At 45.1% G+C, this 18451-nt stretch overlaps 1 protein-coding gene across 1 annotated transcript; it reads left to right on the top strand.

The window, feature by feature from the left end:
• Positions 1–239: 239 nt before the first annotated feature.
• htra1b (HtrA serine peptidase 1b) lies at positions 240–16616 on the top strand. The gene is made up of 10 exons (XM_046377473.1): positions 240–862; positions 4387–4486; positions 5220–5334; positions 5544–5633; positions 12763–12957; positions 13110–13142; positions 13661–13775; positions 14462–14519; positions 15203–15298; positions 16046–16616. The coding sequence occupies exons 1-10, from the start codon at positions 403–405 to the stop codon at positions 16212–16214; spliced, it is 1431 nt and encodes a 476-aa protein (XP_046233429.1). The 5' UTR covers positions 240–402; the 3' UTR covers positions 16215–16616.
• The last annotated feature ends 1835 nt before the right edge of the window (positions 16617–18451 follow it).

Genomic DNA, 18451 nt, shown 5'->3' with positions numbered 1-18451 from the left:
AACTTGGATTTCGTGTCTGTTCCCATGTGCAGTAACACTGGCTGCTGAGCACTTCACTCAAAACAAGCTTCAAACAAATCAAGCAAAGAGCGGCAGGGAAGCTTCAGTGCTGTAGTTCAACTTTAACCACGAACACACACCTCCAACATCGCTCCATCTCCTCCCTTCCTCTGACCGACGTCACGCCCTCCCACCAATCGCCTCCTGTGTTTATCCTGCAGCTTTTATAAACCCTCCAGCCCGGGACAGAAGCTGCACACCGCATCGCTTAGTGACAGCGTTCTGACCTGCACGCTGCGACCTGAGAGCGCCCTTCAGATCGTCTACTGTCACCCAGCATTTGCGATCAATTTAACGTCCAGAGTCCAGGTTCTCGGCCACTTCCTTTTGGACCGCTCCATCATGCGTCTCCGGTGCGTCCTCTGCGTAATGGCCCTGCTCATCTGCCCGTACCTGGTGGCCGAGGCGCGCGTCACCAAACGCTTCGCCATCGGCTGCCCGGAGAAGTGCGACAAGTCGCAGTGCGCACCGATCCCCGCCGACTGCCTGGCCGGCGACGTGCTGGACCGCTGCGACTGCTGCCCGGTGTGCGCGTCCGGCGAGGGCGAGCAGTGCGGCGGCAGCGGGGACCGCGAGTGCGCCGAGGGGATGGAGTGCGTGGTGACCGACGGCGTGGAGGTGTCTGCCACCGTCAGACGCAGGGGCAAGGCCGGTGTGTGCGTGTGCACCAGCTCCGAGCCCGTGTGCGGCAGCGACGGCGTCTCATACCGGAACATCTGCGAGCTGAAGCGCGTCAGCAACCGGGCGATGAAGCTGCAGCAGCCGCCGGTGATCTTCATCCAGAGAGGAGCCTGCGGGAAAGGTGAGAGCTGTGTGTGTGTGTGTGTGTGTGTGTGGGTGTATGAGTGTGTGTATGCATATTCCTGTAGTTGTGGGGACAAAAATGTGTTTCCACACTCACATTGTGAGGACCTGCCTTACTTATGGCGTCAAAACTCAAGTTCCCACAACGTAAACCATTAAATGTGAAGAGTTGCTTTAAGGTTATGCTGAGGTTAGGATTAGGATTAATGTTTATTGTTATGGTCAGGTGGTGGTTAAACCTCCAGGAAATGAATGGAAGTCTATGTAATGTCCTCAGAAGTGATGGAAACACGACTCTGTGTGTGTGTGTGTTGGATCTCAACAGCAGTTCACACAGAAACTTTGTCCTCACAAGGGGATTAAAAAAACGATTTTAGTTGAACAAAATACTCAGACGATAAACTGATTCTCATCTAAAATGTTTTGATTGATGTTCTGGAAGAAACACTCAGTGATGAAGCCAAAGCTTCCAGTTTTTATGCTAAGCTAACAGCCTGTTGGCTCCAGCTTCATATTTAATTTTTCTCTGAATGAAAGTGAATCAGCACATTCTGCAGACTCGTCAGCTCACTCTCTTCATGCCATTAAAGCTGATTTTAGTGAACTTCAGATATTTTTGTACCTACCAGAGTGAGTTTGCTTATGTTACAATTACTTTGCATTTCAGCATTTATTATCCCCATCAGATGGCTCACAGATGAAGCTGGGCGTCTTTCACAGTCTGTGTAGTGACAGATCGGATGAGCGGAAAGCTGCTGATTGAATGTTTTGATGGCTTACAGCCTCAGTGTGCAGCACCTGACCCTCATTACTGCTGTCTGATCAGTCAGGTGTGCATCAGCACCACACACTCTGCACCAAACTCTAAAAATGGAGATGTTTTCCACCTCTAAACCTCATATATATACACACACACACACACGTACACATACACACCCAAACACTCACACACACACACACACTCTCTATGTTATCTTTATAAGGTCATAATGTCTTGAAATCAGGCCAGGGTGTCCTGAGTGCCTGCCCTGCAAAAACAAACTGTGTTCCCTGTGTGTGTGTGTGTGTGTGTGTGAGAGAGAGAGAGAGTAATGAAGGTATATTAAGGAATGAAGACACACACACACACACTTTGTGAAGCTGCAGCTGTGAACACACCAGTTTTGCTGAGTTCTGTTCAGACTGAATGGAGTTGAGCAGGATCAGAGTCTTCCTCTTCTTTAAGCTCTTCTGCTCTTCTCTCCTAACATCCGTCCTTTAGCTCATCTTCTCTCTGCTGTCATGTTTTGGCACGTGTTCTTTTCATGCAAACTTCCATCTCGTCTCCATCTTGTCCTCTCCTCTCCTCACATCTTTGACCTGAGAAGTTTGTGTGTAGTTTCTGTCAGAGGATTTGAATTTGTTCATCTGAGGGAAGAAATCTGGAAGCTGTCAGTGAGACACAAAAACCCACACCATGTTAAGTCTTCTGTTATGATTCATCTCTTGGAGCTGATTGGCTGATTGTGTAACTTCCTGAATGGCACAGATCTGGGTCAAACAGTTATTTTACCCACATTTGAGGGGATCAGAGCTGTTTTTCCTTTTATCATTTTATTTTTTTCTGCTTCCCGTCCAGACTTGCGAGCTCTTTGTCAGATTGACAGACTTGGATACAGCGTCAACAAAACATGGTTGCACGGTGACTCAACCCTGTCAAGAACTGGAGGAATTTTTCCCAGTTCGGGCTCATCCAGCTCGCAGTGAGATTTCAGATTAAGTGCAAAATAGGGCACCGTTTGGTTTTTAGTCAGTGGATGTTTGAGCTGCAGTTTCTCTGCGAGTTGGCAGTGTGGAAGTGGTTAAAAAGTTTTGTGCGACTACAACTCACAGATCATTTGCAGAGTCAGTGGATTTTTGTTCGTGTCTTGGAGTTGCAGAGATAAAACCTGCTGCAAACCTTCATAATCAGCGAACATTTTAAAATGAAAGCATAATGCGGGTGTGTGACCAGTGTGACCTTCGAAACAGGAGGAAAAGTGCATCGATTTTGGGATTATTTTCAGTGGTGGATTCATCCACATTTGCTGCTCTTTCGCAGCAGGAGGATGAAGGTGGGAGTTTTTATTTGAGTCAAAGTAAACTACAGTGTGTGTGTTCGTGGTGATGAAGGCACGTGACCCAGTGTGTTTGGAGCTGTGTGCTGCGGAGGCTTTGGAGGCTCACACAATACTCGAGCAGGAGTTGTTTTTAAGTCTCCTTGTTGGTGCATTCAAGGACACTAACACCTGAGTGGTGAATGCTGAAATATTCCTGCTGCAGCTTCGTTCAGCAGCTCAGTGTGGAATTAACCTTTTATGACCTGAGCAAGTGCGGTGCTGTTACCGACACCTGCAGTGTGTTTGAGCTCGCTGTGTTTCCCTCTGACTGGCTCCATTCAGTTCACTTCAAAGCTGCAGCGGCTGGCGCGCCACTAATCCACTGAACACACACACACACACACACACACACACTCTTATGCAGCACCTGAGGTCGAAGTGAAACTCATCAGTGTGTGATTCGAGTCCTGTGAGCTGAACTTGATTCAGATTCAGACTGGACTGGAGCCACGCAATGTGTTCTGTTCAGCCCTATGAAACACTTTCTGAGAAGAAAAGTGAACTGCACTCAGATTTTGTGTTTGTTATTATGAATCTGATGAACGTTTTGCAAACATCCTGCACCAGGGATGCTCCGTTTTCGGGGGATTGTGAGGTTTCCTCTGGTTGGTCAGAGGGTTTTCATCGTAAACAAACTTGATTTTGTTTAACAGTTCACAACGTGTTCGTGTCCGTGTGCTGCTTCTCCTTCACTCCGCTCTGAGAAAACATGTTTTCGACACCAAAGCCCACAGCTGGAGGCAGAACCGTCTCTTAACTGGTCCCAGCAGGTCAGAGTGGGGGCGCCCAACTTACAAACGAGCAGTGAACTGAGAAAGGAAAGATCTGCCGCCGTGACAGATGTTGCAGCACAGCTGGAGTGAAACCCAAATGGGGTTATGTAAGGTGACGGTAACACGCGGAACGCATGGACTGTTACAACTTGGTCCAAAACGTCCCTGTCCTGCTGTCTCACGGTATGTTCTGAGGCTCTGAGTCACTTCCTGTCATTTATAAGCATCAGTGGGAGCAGCAGACAGTCTGCAGCTGCTCCCAGACCTACACTTCACATACTGCACTCCACATCTGGATTCGGTTTAACACAACTCCGTCAGTTTGGATCCCGTAATGCCACCCTGCACCACACGCAGTCACTGAGCTTCAGGACGTTATGCCCAATAAAGGACGACTTCCCGAGTTAGCGACATTTAGACGTTTTCATCCAGCCTGACAACGTTTTCCCTCCCGTCACTGTGATCTCACAAAGCCCAGAATGGTTTTATTTGAGATGTGCACTTTGTCAGGTCGCACAGCTCTGCTGCTACAAAGGCATCAGCCAGGATGTGATGTGTGTGTGTGTGTGTGTGTCGTGCTGTTAACTGATGCTGTGTTCTCCCCCCATCAGGTCAACAGAACCCTGACAGTCTTCGTTACAAGTACAACTTCATCGCCGACGTGGTGGAGAAGATCGCACCTGCTGTCGTTCATATTGAACTTTACCGCAAGTGAGAAAAACTTCCTAAGCCAACAACCTGCACAAAAAAGTAGTTGTTTGTAGATGCTTACCTCACCTACTTGCACTATACTTCCACCCTGCACTACCTCACTTTTGGACTACCTCCAGAAACGTATTTATTTTACTTATCTTATTTTATTTTGTTTTACCTTATTCTATTTTATTTTATTTTATTCTACTATTATATGTTACTCATTACGTTCTACGTATGCACCAATCACCAACACAAATTCCTAGTAATGTGAAACCTCTTCACTTACAATGGCATTAAAGACGTTTCTGATTTCTGATTTCTAAAGGACAACTCTTGGGTCAGGACCCTTTGCTTACATTTTCTGGTGGGTTCGTACTTTGGTCCAGTAGATCACATCAGCTGAGTATTTCCATCCAAAGTGACGGTTGAGTGTTTCGCCGATTGCCACATGGCAGACTCAGGATGCCTACAGCAGGGATTTCAATTGTAGACTAATCCAACAAAAGACTCATCGTTTGAGTGCCTACTGCTCAGTGAGTGGAGCCTGTCCAGATGCATTCGGCTCCTTGTAATTCATCTAACCTTTGGTGGTGTTGCACTCAAATTTGTCTGGCTGGACCGAGTTGATTGCAAATATGTCAAAGCAAAACATTCCTGCACGGCCAAAACACGAAAAGCAGTAGGATTTTCTAATTCTCCAGCACCGCGAGTCAGAAATGCGTCCCTGTCTCTCCCTCTCCCTGCTCAGGATGATATTTTCCAAGCGGGAGGTGGCAGTAGCCAGCGGCTCCGGGTTTGTCGTGTCAGAGGACGGACTCATCGTCACCAACGCCCACGTGGTGGCCAACAAGCACAGAGTGAAGGTACACAAAGCAAGCCAAAGATACTCATATTATGTTTTTGTCATAAACATTATTGTGTTTTCCAGTTTCCAAACTTTATGATTTTGTTGAAATACGACTCTGAAAGTGCTGATGAATTTCAGATTGAAAACTTTAATTCAGCCAAACAGTATCTAATGAAATGACAGTTTGTCAGGGAACAGCAGGATCACATTCTTAATGTCCTCCAGGTGGAGCTGAAGAGTGGAGCCACGTATGACGCCAAGATCAAAGATGTGGACGAGAAAGCTGACATCGCTCTGATCAAGATTGATGCACCGGTAAGCCGTGAGATGATGGGCGTATCAGATGTGACCTTTCTTTGTTTTTTATTGTGATTAGCTCCCCTTCCATCTGATCTCCAGATTGCTTTGAAATCTGCATTGCAGCATCTCTGCGTCTGTTTCTCTTGATTTGAGTGATGAAGGTCCTTCCATTGTCCCACATCTGGTTGGCTGCTGGTTTGTTGGGTGATGAACTTGTGTACGATATAATTTCCTTGCTCGTGAGTTGTCCAGATATCTGTGTGATGCATCTGAGTCAGGAGAGTAGAGTTGATTCTTTTGTATGATGCAGCTCTGTAGAAACTTCCTCTGCCTCCTTTCTCCCTCGTTGATCTCCTCCCTGACAAACTTGATTTTTTTCCTCCTCCTTTCCGCTTCCCTTTTTTATTTTCCATAACAAATTTTCCTGAGCTTTCTCTAAACAGAAGGCCTGGTTTTCATTTTAACTCGGCGAGATCTTTGAGGCACCTCAGCAAAATAAAATCATGACTCATGAAAGTGAAATCTGGGGAGCAGGTTAGCAGACAGAGGGAACGTTTCTAGGGGTTTATTTCCTCCCATCACTTTGTTTTGGTCCAGGGATGACTGGGTTCAATTCAGGAAGTGAAGTTTTCCACAAAATTTGGCCAATGGAAAAATAATTTTTTCGCATTAGATGGTCTGAGTGTCTTATTTGTGGCCAGACGTTGTGCAGTCAGAAGATCCTGCATGAGGTCACACACTTGAAGAGGAATGTCGTTCATTTACATGACTACAATTCAGAAATTCCAGCTTCACTCAGCAGAACAAAATGCTAACACACATCATCTCTCGGGTTGTGTTCAAACACGCAGTCCCAAATCGGACTGTCAGATCCATTCAGCCAAAATAAAGAGCCAAAATATTCAAAAGCAGCCTGTTTAGAAGTGGAAGTCGTTGATTAAAGTTGTGCATCTATAAATAGGGGAAGTTAAAGGAAGCAGGTAGTAAACTGAAGATGAACTGATGAAGACCAGCTGTGCTCAAGAAAGTAGACAGAATGTTTTATGCAGCTCTGATCTGGATTCTGTTTTCATGGTATTTTAACACAAGATGTGAAAAACTTTGTTTAAAGTCTCAAAATGATCTTAAATGGCATAATAAATAAGCAAGGGATTGCTGTGACATTGGACCTTGTCCTCCTAAAATCACAAAAATGAAAAAAAACAAAAGTCACCCAATATAACCCCCCAAACTCCGGATGTGTCAGTTGAGATAAGTTTTGAACTGGAAGTAGGTCAGATTTGGGTTTTGCTGAGCTGTTTCTCTGCCCCCTTCAGCCCGTCAGGGTGGCAGGTTCAGACCTGCTTTCACCATCCATGCACAAACATCCTCCCTGCCACCTGGAACTGCAATCACAGCATGTTTTCTTGGGAAGTGAAGATGCTTGAAGAGTCGCACAAACATGCAAAGAGCAGAAACATTACCACAAGAATGACTGTGGTATTTTGTGTCTCGTAGCCACTTTTCAAAATCACAAACTTTCCTCAAGAGACTTCCTCCAGTCAGGGTAGAAAAACACCTGAAATCAATCAGTTTTACTGGAAAACTGGAAGGATAAAGTAAAGTGCTCTGTCAAAAAGTAACAGCTCTGTTTTACATAGCAAAGCTTAAAATGTGTCAAATAACAAATTATAACGCTGGTATTGTTAGGAAACCGCTTAGTGAGGTTATGAACTCAGACAGAAATCACATCATTTTCTCATAAGCTTACATGTAATCAGACTTGTTTTTGAAACCAGTTGAGGTGCCCCCTGCTGGACACTGGAATGAATGAAGGTTTAAGGCTTTACTTTTCAAACCCGTGAGCTCCGTGCCCCGACTGTACCGTCTGTGTATATGGCAGAAAACAGAGTGTCCATGCAGTCGCCTGAGCTGAATTAAACTCAGATGAGTGCGTCTCAGACGTAACTTTAGATATCGTGTTTGACACAGACAGACGTTAGGACATGTTTGGATGGGGCAGTGGGGTGTAACTGGAGCTTCAGGGGATGAAATTGTGCAGAAATCTGCAAAATGCTTAGCACTTGTGGCTGTGGTTTACATGCACCCGAAACCTTACAAACCTACTGACTTACAGCCCTTCACACTCCCACACATCCATCCCAACACACACTCACTTTGACATGAACGTTTGTCTGATTTGGTTTCATAAAATGAGCAAAAAGAAAACAGGAAGTAGACTGACATACAAAGAAAACACATTGAGAACAATTCTGTATGTTTAGAAACAGGGTCTATATAATTATTGACGGCAGACAAACATTTTTACTTGCCTACTCTGCCAACAACAACGTGAGGTTCCATGACATACCGACTCTGACAGATGATTCAATCGCAGTAGAGAAGGAAATCAGATGTTTGATGGCCGTCCTGTAGAAAGTGAATGGGAGATTCTGCAGGGTGTGCGCGCTGCAGGTCAGTCAAACAGCTTTCAGGTGTAACCGCAGCAGTGAGGCGTTTGCAGACGACGCAGTCAGACGTGCGGCTGCTTGTTCAGGACAGATAAGCTTCTGCTTCATAACTGAACTGTTGGCAGAGATTTCGTGAAAGCAGAGAGACAAAGACTTCGGTGTTTTGTTCACGTTCCGGGCTTTCGTGCTCACTTCTGTCTTATCTGCTCTGTTTTTTTCTTTGTCTCTTCAGATTTTGCTGAGATCTCTTTTGTAGTCTTGAGATAAGGACTGTGATCTCAACAAAACCCAAACTGTCCTCTTGTGACCTTTTGGTAAAGAATGATAAAAAGAGTTCTGACTGAGCAGTCTCAGGCATTAGGCAGGACTGCAGCCTTATGCAAAGACTCTTACAGAGATCTGCACCTGCACCCCCAGTGCGATCTGACTTTAAAGCTCTGGCTGAACTGGTGCTGCTAAGGCCTGTGTGCTGTGTGGCAGCAGAGTGTGGGTTCATCTGTGCAACACAAAGCAACACAATCTGAGAAGGACAGCAACTGACTGACCTGAAGACATTTTGATAGATTCCACTGAGCTGAGTCATCTCCTTTATTCATCATTGCGTATTAAACAAGTATGTCTTTCAGTCAGCAGCGCTGGCTTGTGCCGAGGCTCTCTGAGCATGTGCAGACAGGAGCTCTCTGCTGTAGTTTGGGGCCTTGCGGCGATCTTCCACCTTGATGCAGCATCGATCATTTTCCATGACACGCGTTCATAAGCAGCTTATGGAAAATGTTCTCAGCCGATCTGATCAGCTCATAGGATTTAACAGGCAGGGACATCTGAAGGCCAGAGGCAGACTCTGATCCATGTTTACTATAACTGCAGATAAAATCGCTGCTGCTGCTGCAGACGCTTAAACCTCAACACGTGAAGTGAATCAGTTCAGCTGGAGTGATGCTAGAGATCAAGACATCTGGCAAAGTTCGATGGGAGTGAGTTTGCATAGAGAGTGAATTCTCTGTGCTGTGCTCTTATTTTTCAATTCACAGATTTTATCCCCTCAGCAAATTCCTCAGAGGTTTGGCAAATCTCTGCTCTGTTTGTGTAATGAGACTACCGTAAGACCCGGTTCTGCCCAGGGCGAAAGGAGCAAGAAAGAGAGAGCGGAAGGCGTGGGAGACAAAAGAAGAGATGACAATGAAAAGACAACATTTCATTTCCTTCGCATGTTTCTGTGGTTCTTGTGCACGTTCATCGAGTGTCACATCAGCAACGGTTCTGTTGCATTCAGGTGTCCCTGTAAGACATGAGACATCAGGAACAAGACCAGAACCCTGAAACTGAAGCAATTAGTCAATCAAAAGGTTTTTGTTTTTTGTTTTTTTTTTAGTAATCAATTAATCTTTTCACCATTTTTTAAGCAAAAATATCAAACATTTGCTGGTTCCAGCTTTTTAAATGTCAGGATTTGCTGATTGTCTTGTGTCGACATGAGGGGACCTGCAGTGGATATTAAACTGGATTGCAGCAGCTTTAAGCTCAGACTTGTATATCACAGGAAGTGAGCATTCAAAACCGTGGACTTTCCAGAGTTACAAAGTCTTTGGCTTTTTCAATGCTAAAACCAAAGCTGTGCTGGCTGCACTGTGACGGGCTGGCAGGCAGCAGAGGTGAAGGTCCTCCTTCCATGAAAACAGAAAAACAAAACTTTCTGCCTACCACGAGGACTGAGACAGTTTTGAATGAACTGAGCCTTTAACAAGCTCACTGTCCTTCAGATTTTATAGGCTGATTGGACAGAGAGAGAGAGAGAGGGAGAGAGAGAGATAATGAGAAGGAGAGAATGATGAGGGAGGAACCAAACTGCTGCTTTGTTCCTCGCTGTGGTCTTTGTGTTCGGGTGCTTTGTTGCACTTGGCTGCGTTGGCGTCTTTTAAATTACTATTGAACACAGCCCCTCGGCTTTGTAATCTCACCCCAGACAAAGTGCTGTCATCCTGAAAACCACAGAGCGAGAAACATGGTCATTTTCCTGGTGGGCGGAGCTCAGCTGGCTGCATATTGGATGCTGTCTTCGGACAATTCGAGATCTGGTTGAGAACAGAGGACTTTATGTTTAATCACTCTGATTAGAAGAGCTGAGCGAATCCATTCATAAGCACCTTGATTGTGTTTGTTGGAGGGAGTTAGCTTGTGTGCACGTATGGGATGGTGGTCATGTGGGTATTGACCTCTTTGGATTTCTTACATATGCACTCATTAGAGATGCCGTGCTGAGGAAATATTCCCGCCAGTCACTGAGCTTCAGGTTATTTGTGGTGTCGGTCCGACAAGGCTCTCCTTGTCTCAGAGTTTTTTATTTGCTGAATGTGGGTGCTGATATGTGAAAGTGACTGAACTTATTTAGCTTCATCAAACAGCATGACTCATGCAGGCCACTGGACACACACACCTTCTCTCTCTCACACACACACACACACGCACAAACGTACAAACTCCAGAGTGTGGTTCAGGCACACGTGTGTCGATCGTAAATGTCGTTTCCTGCATGCCAATCAAACTCCAAAAGAGAGACAGCGTTCAGTTTGCATTTCATCTTTACTGGTCGTCTGGAAAAGTTCATCCCTGCACAGAGATGTAAAACACATCAACGTCTGTCACATCTGCCTGCATCTGCATCTCTCTGTTGGTCTTCCTCATTTCCTGTGCCGTTCAGTCCTTCTCACACCCTTCCTCACCTTTTTCCTCTCTCCTTCTCCTTCTCTCTCGTGTCTCAACCCGCTCTCTCTCTCTCTCTCTCTCTCTCTCTCTCTTACCAAATCCAACCAAAAGTGGGTCAGAGTCTTGAGGCTTGTTACTTAACAGACGAAATGGGCAACAGATGTGTCTGTCATCACAGGGGACACGAGATGCTCTCGCTGACAGACAAACAGACGCTTGTCATGCTCGGCGGACTGTGGTGCGGATGAGAGTTCGGTCCTGACATCATGGCTGCTTTGTGTCTCAGTTTTTCTGCTCAGCGTCACATTTGGGGCTGAAGTAGGTTAGTAGGACGACATTCAGGAGGCCGGCACACGGTTCAGCAGAGGGTCGGCCAGGCGAACACTGCTATAAAGAGTCTGTGAAACTGTTGACAAGTGCTGTTTTAAAGACGTAGACATCATTCGACCGTGTCCTCCGCTCAGGAAGGTGCAGTTCAGCTGAGTTCAACAGTTCTGTTGTACAGGAGGGGAGCAGCGAGCACAGCAGTGGTTTTCCTATCAGGTTCAAACCCTAACCGTATCCATGAAAAATAAAACTGCTTACTGAGGGAGAAAATAAACTTGCAGAGCTTTTAACAAAGGATGTGAAAATCATTTTGACTTTTGTGTCTCATGCACAAGGCTTTGTGTGTGTGTGTGTGTGTGTGTGTGTGTGTGTGTGTGGTCTGAGTGCTTGCTGGCTTTAATAAAGTGGAGAGAGAGAGAGACTAGCAGAGAGTGAAAATGAGCAATAAAGTTTGGTATAAGTCTTGTTTTAACAGATTATTACATATAAAAGTCTTCAGTGGGCTCTTGACAGTCACATACACTTTGTGTGTGTGTGTGTGTGTGTGTGTGTGTGTGTGTATGTGTGTGCGTGTGTGTGTGTGTGCGCGGTAGTGGTCAGGCTGCCTCAGCTTTTATTTGACAGCACTGGAAACTGCAGCGGCTGGGATGGAAAAGCTAATAATGATGAGGCAGTTCATCGGAGCTGCAGGCATCTGCAGCCGAACAAGCAACAGTAACAATAAAAATCTGTTGGATTTTCACAACTTTGTCCAACTACTCTTGTTCTGGATCTCTTTTCTCATCTTAGCATTTTTTTTTGGACCACAAAAATCCCATCACACTCATGCTGCCATGCCACATGGGTGTGATTAATTTCTTTGGCAGTAAGGGTTTCTGCACATTTACAAACAAACTGGCAGAAAAGCGCTAAAGCAACAGCCAAGTCAGCCTTAAGCTGCAGAAAACTGACCACATGTTGGTGAGAATCAATGATGTGCTGGAAATAAAATGAGAAAACTGCGATTGGGAATAGAAAAGACACGCAGTCCTGCTTTCACTGTAGTGTTTTAGTGGGAATTTGTATGCAGTGATGAGTAAAATGACAAAATAAGGACAGAATGAAAATGTGATGGTAAACTGAGCTCAATGAATTGAGGAGACTTGCAGTTGGATCAGCGAGTCAGGCAGACACGTCCATCCGTCCGTCTGTCCGTCCTGGTGGAAACTGCAGGGCTGAAATGAGCTGCTGTTGACGGTGATTTATGGTTTAGAGTTTGGTGAAAGTTTGGCTTGTGTTTGGAGAGAAGCTGAGGGCTGACTCAGCTCTCCACAGGAAATCCACGTCTGTCTGCAGCAGCTGAGAGAATAAACTGCTGTTTACCTCTGTGAGGGTGTGTGTGAATGTATGAATGTGTGCGAGTGTGTGTGAGTGTGTGTGTCCTGGTGCTCCTTCATTCATGGTTCATCTTCTGTGTTGCTCTGATTCTCCTTAGATGAAAAACAACATGATGTGTGTTGGAGGGTTTTGTCTTTTTCAAAGCTTCCACACAGTTTATCATCATGAGAGTCACTCATTATAATGTGATGTCTGAAATACATTTTATTAAATGATGTCTTGTATTTAATGTATTATGTTTATGTATTTAACTCCTTCCTAAACCGACTCCTCCGTCTGTGGAGCAGATGAAGCTGCCGGTGCTGCTGCTCGGCCGGTCGGCGGACCTGCGTCCTGGTGAGTTCGTGGTTGCCATAGGCAGCCCGTTCTCCCTGCAGAACACCGTCACCACTGGCATCGTCAGCACCACCCAGAGAGGAGGCAAGGAGCTGGGCCTCCGCAACTCTGACATGGACTACATCCAAACGGACGCCATCATCAACGTGAGTGGAGCTCCACATTGTTACAGCTGCACCAAGCTGTTCATATTTCTGTCACTTCAGAAATTATTTGATCAAACCTGTAGAGATTCTTAAACAGGGACGTATTTTTCTTTGCTTTCACAATCTTTGCTTGCTTATTTGTTTTCTTGCAGTACGGCAACTCTGGAGGACCACTAGTCAATCTGGTGAGTGAAGGACAACCTGTTAGAGGAGAAACATGATTCACACTTGATTCCTGGACTCCACGATTTCAGTAAATGACTTTAAAAATGCGGTTTCAGCCTCGTTTGCATCACAGTCTTATTTAGAAAGCACATGTATAAATGCTTATTAAAATGTTGTCTCACCCTGAGATTTAAGTTAATTTAATTCTTACATCACCTCTCACTATGTTTAAACAAGAAACAGAAAAACAGTATCTTATAACTGGGATCACGTCCTTATGTTGCGAAACAGAGATATACGTAATCTCATATAAACAATCACCAGGACCCATAAAGTCCTTATTAGGAAAGGTAAATAAAGAGTTTAGGTAATGCTTGGCAAACAGCTGCAGTCCACAGCTGACTCTGGTTATAAGAGGAAGAACAATGTGGCGTCAGAAACGCTGCTTAACAAGCTTCTTGAGGAAATTTAACTTTTACAGCTGGGCGTGATTGATGGCAGACTAACGTGTGTGTGTGTGTGTGTGTGTGTCGTGCAGGATGGGGAGGTGATTGGCATCAACACTCTGAAGGTCACTGCAGGAATCTCCTTCGCCATCCCCTCAGACAAGATCCGGCAGTTCCTGGCGGAGTCGCACGACAGACAGGCCAAAGGTTTGCATGTCAGAGAGAAGACGCTCTTTTATTCTACACTTTGTAACATTCAGAAACAGGAAGTGAGCTGTTGGTTTTGACTCAGCGATTGTCACTCAGCAAACCTGGGAGAGGAAGTTTTTGTTCTAAACATTGTCTTATGTTTGTGATGTTTGGTATTTATGGTGTAATTCCATGTGGGTTGAGCCAGATGCTTGGCATGACACGGAAATTAAAAATAAATAAAAGCTACAACTTAAGTACTAAAATGTAGCACTGCTTCAGCAGCTTGTAAAATCAACTGAATTCCACTGCTGGGCCAGAAATGAATTAAAAACACGTGTTTTTACTGGCATCTATCTCCTCGCCAGCTTCACACACGGTGTAGAGGCTCCTGCCTGTAGATGCTGTTAGATTTCAGAGCAGCTTTGGGCACAGCAGGCACAATGAGTCCACATATTCCATAAAAGATGTGATCTTATGATTGTCTTCATGACTGAAAAGTTGTTATTGTTGATTAGAAGTCAGATATTTACTTGAGGCAGACGTCGCACTAACTCCAAATTATTCAGCTTACAAAGTTACCTGCAGAAGGTGTCGTACACTGTGCTGCTTTTCAGTTTAAGCAAAGATAAACAGAATGAAAGGAAAAGAAAAAGATGGTAATCCTCATCCAAACAAACTGCACCTGCTCTTATGTTGTCCAGGTAAAACGTTCCAGAAGACGAAATACATCGGCGTCAGAATGATGAGCCTCACTCCAACGTAAGTCATCTGTTGACTTTTTGTGGCGTTTTGGTGAGATATTCAGGAAAAAAAAGCAGGCTTGAATATGTCGGTTTTGGTCAGGAACTCAGTTACTAAAAAATACTAAATTACTAAATAAACTGACTCTTTGTGTCTCTGTGAGATCAGACTCTTCCACAGTAAGTTGAGGCGGTGGTGATCGTATGGAGACTGTGACGTCAGCTTCAGATATCTGCTCTCAAATAATGACTTTAAATATGAATGTCAGCCAGGTCCACAGCCTGCAGGTCGGAGTGACGCCCAGGCTGCGTCTGGAGACCGAGTCACTGCAGGAGACGCCCAAAACACCAAAGCAAGCTTCATTTTATGACCGCTGATTAATTTCAAACATGCCAGTGGGATTTACCCTTTCATCCTCCATGTCACAGCACTTTATTTATCATCATACAGTAATGCAGTTGTAAGCTTAAACTGTGCTGAAAGCTTTAATTGCTGCTGCATTGAAGGACTCTCTGACACTTGACAGACAGCTCACCTTCATCAAAAGATGTACCGGCGATGCTGCACCTTCAAGGATTTTAAGATGAATTTAAAAGCAGTCACAGTGCATCATCTCTCAAATTAAAACCAGACTGTTGTGTTGCGAACATCAGTTACAAAATCAACTTTTGCATGTTTTTCTCTTCATTTTGTCCACTCAGGCTGGCTAAGGAGCTGAAGGAGAGGCAGTCAGACTTCCCAGATGTCACCTCTGGGGCGTATGTCATCGAGGTCATCAGCCGAACACCAGCAGAGACGTGAGTGTCTCTCCTTTACTGACATAAAGCTGAAGTTCCCTCCCAGTGCAGCCCTGCTGCCCACTCTGTCAATATCCTGTGTTTTCACAGCCAGGGTGAAAGATTTTAGGATCTCTAATTCTGCATTCATCATCAGGAAAGAGTGATTTTCGTGCCAGCAAAAGCACGAGTGGCACATTTTCCACTTCTTGGAATTCAGTAATGAAGCTTGTCACCTTGGAAAGCAGATAGAAGAGTGGAAGGTGGATGGAAGGTTGGTCCAGACTCGGAAGATATTTTGTCCCTGGAAAGATTGTCGGCATCCACATGAAAAGCTTGTTGAAAGCAAACCGCAGCGTTGCACCTGTCAAAACACTGAACACAAGCACAGTTTATTTTCTTGTCGTCAGGTGAGTTTTTGTAGAACACGTGTAGGCGTGAGGATGAGGATCTGATCTGGCTGAAAACACGTTTATTAGATGTGAAAAGTTCAGTCCTGGTTTTAAAGCCGACGTTTTGCATTTGGAACGGGCAGAAATCCGGCAGTGAAGGCAGAATCTCGAACGCTTCCCACCCAGACCGTCCAACTCCTCCGTCTGGCAGGGAGGACAAACCACTTCGGTCACAGCTGAGTGGACTTCGCCTCGGAAGTGGTCATTTAAGGAAAAAGACTGCTTTAGGTTTATCTCAGGAGCTAAACAGAATACTGCCTGTGCTATTGTGTTATTTGTTACTCTTGTTACTCTCACTCTCCTCTCTTGGCGACAGAGCTGGCCTGCAGGAGAGCGACGTCATCATCAGCATCAACGGCGAGCAAATCACCTCTGCTAGTGACGTGAGTGCCGCCATAAAACGGGACGAGACGCTGCGAATGGTGGTGAGGCGAGGCAACGAGGACGTCATCCTCACCATCGTCCCCGAGGAGATTGAGCCTTGACCTCTCAGCCGAGCGAGCAAACCATCAACTCAGCGACCCAACCAATCCCGAGCTGGCTCTCAGTGTTTTTCTACCAAACGTACACTTTGAAAACCAATAGGGGTGTGTGTGTGTGTTTGCGTGTGTCTGGGTCCACACCTGCTGCGTTTAAGAACTTGTAATTATTAGTACTGCTCACACACACACACACACCTTCTTCACCTGGGAACTGAGGCTCCATCCCTGTCCTGATACTCCTCATGTTAGTTTGAATTTTCCTTCTAATCCCAGTTTACTTCACTGACCTTTTATGTTCTACTAACCCCATGTGTCACGTCTAAGCGGAATATTTTTTTAATAGTATTTGTGTGTGTTTGGTGATAATTTTTCAAAAAAGTAATGGGAATAAAATTATTTTCAAAAGTGTTGTTTTCATTGACGGTGTTGGTGTATTAACTGTTAGTGGACATCATAAACAGATTCCTCAGACAAAAGCGACCAGTAGTAACACAACAGCGGTTTGCCATTTTATTAATTCATTTTTTTTATTATTATTTAATATTAATAAACTGGACTCACGCAGCCCTCTAGGATCCCCTGAGAGCATCGAGCTTCCCTATCATGACGTATTAAGCTAACATTAATAACATTTGAGAACATTTATCCGGTCTACGAACATTTCAGCCTGAATCACATCAGGCAAATGTTCCTCTGCAGTGATGGTTGTTTAACAGTGAAGACAACAACTCCCATGATGCCATGTTGCTAATGTCTTTTGTTCTGACCTCATGAAAAATGTTTGGTAATGCATGAATGTGAAAACACGGAGCAGAAACTGAACACAGCAGCCAAACTGTTCACAAGGAGACCGAGAAAACAAGCTGAGGAATATCTCCCATCATCCCTCGAACATCTCATTCTCTGTGACTCTGCTGTGTCCTGTGCCAGATTACACAGTGAAACATGAGGCTAACACGACTCGACACAATCAGTCAGCCTCAGTGTGTGTGTGTGTGTGTGCGTGTGTGTGTGCGTGTGCCCAGTGGAGCGAAGGTGTTACATAACACTGAGGTTAGAAATGTGTTCCCTGAATTCAGCTGACTTGTTGGCTTTAACTTGTATGGGGTCTAATTCAAAGGTTGAATAAAACTCCTCTCAAAACGTGGATGATTTTAGGGGCTGAATGGAATTTCTGGCTGAAAGAATAACTGAATACATGAAAGCTGAAAAGAGGATGAGTGGTTGGAAAAGGGATGAAGGATGCAACATGTGGCGTAAGATGGAAACTGACATGCATTGTTTCACTGCTGGCTTGAATTTGGGACGGAGCAGCAGCACAAGGAGCACGAAGAGTTGGAAAAGTGGCTAAACTCACTGATTAGTGCACTCGGTTGAGTAATCTGTACCATGTGATTACCAAATGTTTTCCCCTCATATCAATTCTTCTTATTTTCTTCAGTCTCCGCTTTGACGTCAGCATAGACGGGAAGTCCTCAAAGTGGTCGCCGTTAAAACACCAACGACATCTTTCACATTCCTCATGGAGGTCGGGCAGATGAGTTTCTCTTTTCATTCACTCGTATGGGATGTGAATGGATCCAGCTGGTGCTGATTGACAGAGCAGATTTCCTCCCAGAGCTCCCCTCTGCTGACTCGGCTGTCTCCTCTGCTCAGGCCTAAATAAAACATCTGCACATCGTTTGAGACTTTGCTGTCCTCCTTATGTAACGTGCGACCCAGTTCATTTGTGATGACTCACAGCTGTCAGTTGTACCTTGGCATCGACCGTCCTCTCTGCTTCTTGTTACGTTTTGGAAACACGGCGGCATTCGCTTCAGACGTCTGCTGCGCTGGACTCTGCGGCGGTTCTCCACGAGAGGACTTTCAGTGACCTCGATGGCTCATTTCTGACCAGCGTGAGTCAGCCGGCGTTACTGGAAGGCCTGGCTGGCTAATTTCACCTTTCGGGAAGCTTGTGGGCAACGTTTTCCTCAAACTGCCATTGTTGTGCGCACAAAACATCTATAAATCAGCACTGTCAAAGGTCTAAAAGTATTCTCAGGACTTGAGCCCAAAGATATGAATTTGAAGGCCAAAATGTTCAGCTTGCTACAGTTGCTAAAGTTAATGAAATTTGCCTTGTTGTTGCAAGCATTTTCAACACTTTTTCTGCATAAAATGTCATTTTTTCTTTTTCTTTGCAGTCCCTTATCCATCTGAAGCCTTCTCATTTTTTGCAGGCACTGGGAAAAGTTAGC

Source organism: Scatophagus argus, chromosome 21, assembly GCF_020382885.2.
Source record: "Scatophagus argus isolate fScaArg1 chromosome 21, fScaArg1.pri, whole genome shotgun sequence".
NCBI lineage: Eukaryota > Metazoa > Chordata > Actinopteri > Scatophagidae > Scatophagus > Scatophagus argus.
Note: the sequence above shows the minus strand (reverse complement) of the source record. Positions and strands in the feature narration are given on the sequence as shown.